Source organism: Austrofundulus limnaeus, unplaced genomic scaffold (assembly GCF_001266775.1).
Source record: "Austrofundulus limnaeus strain Quisiro unplaced genomic scaffold, Austrofundulus_limnaeus-1.0 Scaffold1103, whole genome shotgun sequence".
NCBI lineage: Eukaryota > Metazoa > Chordata > Actinopteri > Cyprinodontiformes > Rivulidae > Austrofundulus > Austrofundulus limnaeus.
This window is the reverse complement of record NW_013953505.1, coordinates 73,998-78,992: the sequence shown is the minus strand read 5'-3', so window position 1 is coordinate 78,992 and position 4,995 is coordinate 73,998. Positions and strand designations below refer to the sequence as shown.

General features: G+C 37.6%; 1 protein-coding gene across 1 annotated transcript in view; it reads left to right on the top strand.

Annotated features, from left to right (window-relative positions):
• Positions 1 to 4,995, top strand: part of LOC106534156 (double-stranded RNA-specific editase 1) — a gene marked incomplete at its 5' end in the record, with an annotated part of 19,578 nt that overhangs the window by 8,882 nt on the left and 5,701 nt on the right. Inside the window, 1 exon segment of the mRNA XM_014030691.1 lies at positions 3,273 to 3,454. Coding sequence (XP_013886145.1) covers positions 3,273 to 3,454 — 182 coding nt within the window.

The following is a 4,995-nucleotide window of genomic DNA, read 5'->3' as shown; positions in this document are numbered from 1 at the left end:
AATCAAATTAGTCTGAGCACCTGTTTGTCACCAGGACAAATGTTCACTTTTACCCTTTTGTTCTGGCTGACCGAAGGCTCTCAGGTGATGTTTCCATAAGAACTGCTTCAGTGTAGTGGCCGGTCGGACACTCAGGGTGTCTGTTCAGCTGCTGACCCTTCAGTCAGAAAGGTGGGCGGTGAGCTGGTGACAACGGGGTCCGGTCCTCCCCAGGCGGCTGCAAGACTTCTTAATTTGATTTCAACTTTGTAGAGAAAAACTAACTAAAAATGACGCGTGAGTTACAATTAGCTTATTTAACTTCTATAAAATCAAACTCAGATGTTGAGTCGATATTAAACGGTAGCTGTTCGTTCAACCAGCGGGAGATGCAGAAGGACCACCATCCTGCCCAGCCCATGGGGAGGGGCTGGCAGGCAGGACCTCTGCTGAGCTTCTGGAAAGCTGTTTCTGACTTCTGATGTTGAAAAACTCTCTTTCTCTGTCGGTCTTCTTCTTCTTCTTCTTCTTCTTCTTCTTCTTCTTCTTCTTCTTATGTCTTATGTTCTTCTCTGTTATGGGTGGAGTCAAGGTTTTAGTTGGCCAATAAAAATGTTACACCTTATACAGGAAAAGTTTTTTAACAAATCAAATCTGTTTTGGAGGGAAAACTTTACTTCAGGACAAAGAAGAAGGGAGTGTTTTAGTTTAATTATCTTGCATCTAATTAAAGGGAGAGACATCTACTTGCCTCAGTAAAATAAGAGTGTCACACTTTTAATTAAAGWTTCAAGTCCTAAAGTTTCTAAGGATTAAATCATGGAATAAACCACACATCTTCTTCAGGAAAACATTTCATCAAAACAATTAACACTACAATACACACAGCTATTGAATAGTTAACTAAGCAAAACTTGGTGGATCCTTTATGGTCTTTTTAGTTCTTTCCTGTAAGAAAAATGGATTAGATGACATTCTTTGCAATAAGACAGAAAACATTAGATACACAGATTCCTTTATCTTTTCTTCTTTTTTCACATTTAATGAAGAATGTAGGTCCTTTGTTCTCAGTCACTGAAGATTCTGGTTAAAGGCATTTATGATCCCTTTGAAGAGGAGCAAACAGACAGTCCTGTGCTTATGGGGGATGGAAGCAACAGAACTTGTGGTGTTTGGAACAGGAATGTGGCAATTATCTATTAACAGTAAGGCGTCAGGACGTCTGGTGGGGGTTTGTGTGAGCGACGTTAATTCGAGCCACAAAGGAAGTTCCATGCAAAAGTCTTTAGAAATAGTCTGAAGTTAAAGTGGGGGTTTTCTTCCTCTTTGAGCCGTTGTCATAGGAACAAGTGAAATCTAATCAGAAATGATTATCTAAATGCAGGAAAATGCTAAAGAGGCCAATTTCAAGGTGTTTAGAAACAGAAATTATGAGAAGACAAGTTTATTTTTTATTTAAACATAAAAAACAGCATTTTAATAACAACTGAAGGTGACGTAAATACTTTATTATGGTATAGAATTTAAATATATGCATGAGAAACACATAATATTGCCCCTTTAAAAATTTAGAATTTAATATTGTCTTGCAGAAATTTTCATACAATGTCTGAGTATTATATTGATTAATTTGTAGTGTTGGGAACAGTACCACTAACCCACTCCAACAGCAGAACTAGCTTCTTATTTAGTGGATTTTTGCTAACTTTGGAAACTTCTAGCAGAATTAGCTTCCACAAAATTATGCATTACTAACTAAGTCAATAGCCTCGTTTATAAGACAGTTCTGTGAAATCACAGCACAGACCAGTCCAGCTTTATTCTCCCTCGGTTAATTCACAAATCATGTAGCATCTTTAGCAGTTGAATTTAAAACTGTCAAAGAATAAAATAAAATTTCAATAAAGAATACCAAAACTGACTACATATAACATATGGCAGAGAAAGTATCTGTTTGACTAACTTCAAACTGTATTTATAAAAATACTACCTTGATCAAAGAGAGTTAGACAGCTATAACTGYTTTGGATTGGCTAATTTGTRACAAATGATCCCACCTAGAATCAAGCTAACATCAACAGGTTTGTGTCTTCACCTGTCTTCAATTAGGAGTCAAAGACGTGCAAAAGACTGAAGGAAATTGTTGAAGCCGTTAGCATTAGCTTACATTTATTTTTTTAAAATCTCTTTAGCGTTGTAGCAATAATGGAGCTAAGATTCTTGTTTATGGGATTAGTAGTTAATGAGTCTTACATTTTGGTAATCTGTGCCCATCATTGTTAATGTGTTATTAGCAAGTAACTGACTGAAGGCAACTTTGCTTCAGAGGAGTTCATGGTCGACTCAATGACTTCTAGGTGCCCTAAACAAGRCCAGATCCAAATCCTCAATCTAACAGAGGGAGGACTTCTGTTTTTCTTCCTTGGTGTTGTTTCCACTCACTTGTGTGCTCTCATACATAAAAGATGATGTCGTTATTTTTCCAGAACTGCAGTTTTCTCTAAACGTGTATTTTTAATAGTCTGAAGGAAATTTTGCGACRGATAAACTGAATTTTAGATACAGTCTTATATTTTACACTCCGGGATCAATTAGTTATTTACTTTAAACAGGAAGAGAATCAATAAGTTTCTGCTTAATGTGTCTCCTCAGCAGGATAAACAAGGACTTGTTGCCATACCAGTGTAACAGTTCTGACATAAAGGAAACAGGGTGTGACCAGGGTCAAGGAAGAGAGGAGTCTTTAGCGTGGCCAGCAGCAGAAGTCACTGTTTTGGTTCTGAGGAGACTCGGGGTCACACACACTCAGACGCAATATGAGCAATAAGTTGGAGGGTTTTTTAGAGCTAAAGAATAAATATTTTTAATGGAAAATTCACTTAGTTTCCTGCACAYTTATTCTTCCTTTCAATTTTGAGTCTTTATAAGGTTTGTAACAACTGGGTAGGCAAATAACACGAGGTTCAATAATTAGTGTGACTCCAGTACACGCTATCTGTTAAATAATGAACTCTGTAGACCTCCTGGAGTTCTTGAAAGAAACCTTTAGCAGATCAGTAGGGACCCGACTGATTATGTGTGCATGTAGAGAATCTGAATTATGTCTGTCTTTCAGCAATCCATCTGCTTGTGCTTCTGCACTTTTCAGATGTCAGCGGGCCACAGGAGCTCTGATTGGGCTTCCTGATTAGCCACCAGGAGGTTCCTCYAAGCTATAAGTGCCTTTTAGACAAAATCCAATTTGGATACTGGGAAGTTTTTTTCTGCTTCTTTTGTGTATTTGTCTCAAATAGGTGGAATGTGGTTGGATTCCAAGGATCTTTGCTGAGCTACTTCTCCGAGCCCATTTACTTCTCCAGCATCATCCTGGGCAGCCTGTACCACGCAGACCACCTMTCCAGAGCCATGTACCAGAGGATCACAGAGATCGAGGCTCTACCTCAGTCCTTTAGTCTGAACAGACCACTGCTCAGTGGTGAGAGGCAGTGTGCTGGTTTAAAACAGGGCATAAACATATTAATAACCCTAATTATTTGTAAAGGGGATGTGTCCTCACATGTAAAATAAAATTTGTTTGGAAAACACACACACACACACACACATCCTTGTATTAGCATCAAACTGAGGACACTGAATTGACTTCCATTCATTTTTGTAACTGTATTTATGCCTAACCCAGACATTTTCCCTAAAATTAACCATCACTGGTCCATAGCTAACTCTAACCTGAACCAAAACTTAACTCACATCACACCTCTAAACCTAACTAGTGAAGGACAGCAGAGCTGCAAACAAAGTGAGGACATTGAAGAGGTCCTCACTTTACATCAAAAACCTAGCTTTGATAGTAATTAAAGTGCAAATGGTCCTCACTCTGTAGTAGAAAGAAGTGCACACACACACATTCTGATTTGTATATCCCCGTGGGGACCGTGAATTGACTTCAATTCATTTGGCCATTGTAAATCCTAATACTGACTATTTACCCTAAAACTAGCCTAAACTCATTCCACACCTTGGTCCTAAACCAAACCCCCCAACTTGAAATTAGCATCTGTACCCGGTCCCCACAAGGCTGCCTTTTTCTGGAAAATGGTTCCCACAATGTAGTAAAAATGTGTCTAAACACACACACTTTCCATCAAATATTAGTTCTCCCAACACCACTTTTGTTGTGAATGAATTAATCACACTTCATTGATAAAGTACTCACTGTTAAATTACACCAGGATTTGTCTTTGTTTTTTATTTTTATTTTTATTTTGTGAGTGGGTTAGGGCCTGCATGCTTTAATATTACTGTATTTTTATTTTGCTGTGCAACATATTGGTTGCCTTGAAGTGTGTAAAGAGCTATATACATTATATTTTTGATTGATTGATTGATTGATTGATTGATTGATTGATTGATTGATTGATTGATTGATTGATTGATTGATTGAGAATTAAGAAAATGGCTTCAAAGTTGTCTGGAGTAGGACCCCCAGGCCTAACATTAGCTTCTGCTATTTTCTTTTTTTGTTATTTGTTATAAGCATCACCTTCCGTTAATTACATTTTTTTATGTTAATGGTTTAACGTTAGCTTCTGCTAATTTACTTCTTATATGTTTATCAGTTTATCATTACCTTCAGCTCATTTGTTTTTAGAAGTTTTGCAGTTTAATGTTAGCGAAGGTTAATTTATAGTTAGTGGATTAAGAGTTAGCAAAGCTAACTTTTTGTTTAGCTGTACCTATCTGTAAGACCATGAGTTTTACTTCAGTCCATTGTAAATGAGCTTTGGGTTTGAGAAGACTGCAAGTTTCCTGGATGGTGATCCCATATGGCTTCTACCTCGTCTGATACAGCTTTTGTATAGATAGCGCATTTGTGGATGACCCATTAAACTGTGCTTACACACTATACAGTAAAATGTGGAAGAACTGAGACCATGACACGATGTACAGCAGTGGTTCCCAAACTTTTTATCTTCTGACCCACAAAATATCCATGGCAAAAACTTGTGACCCCAAATA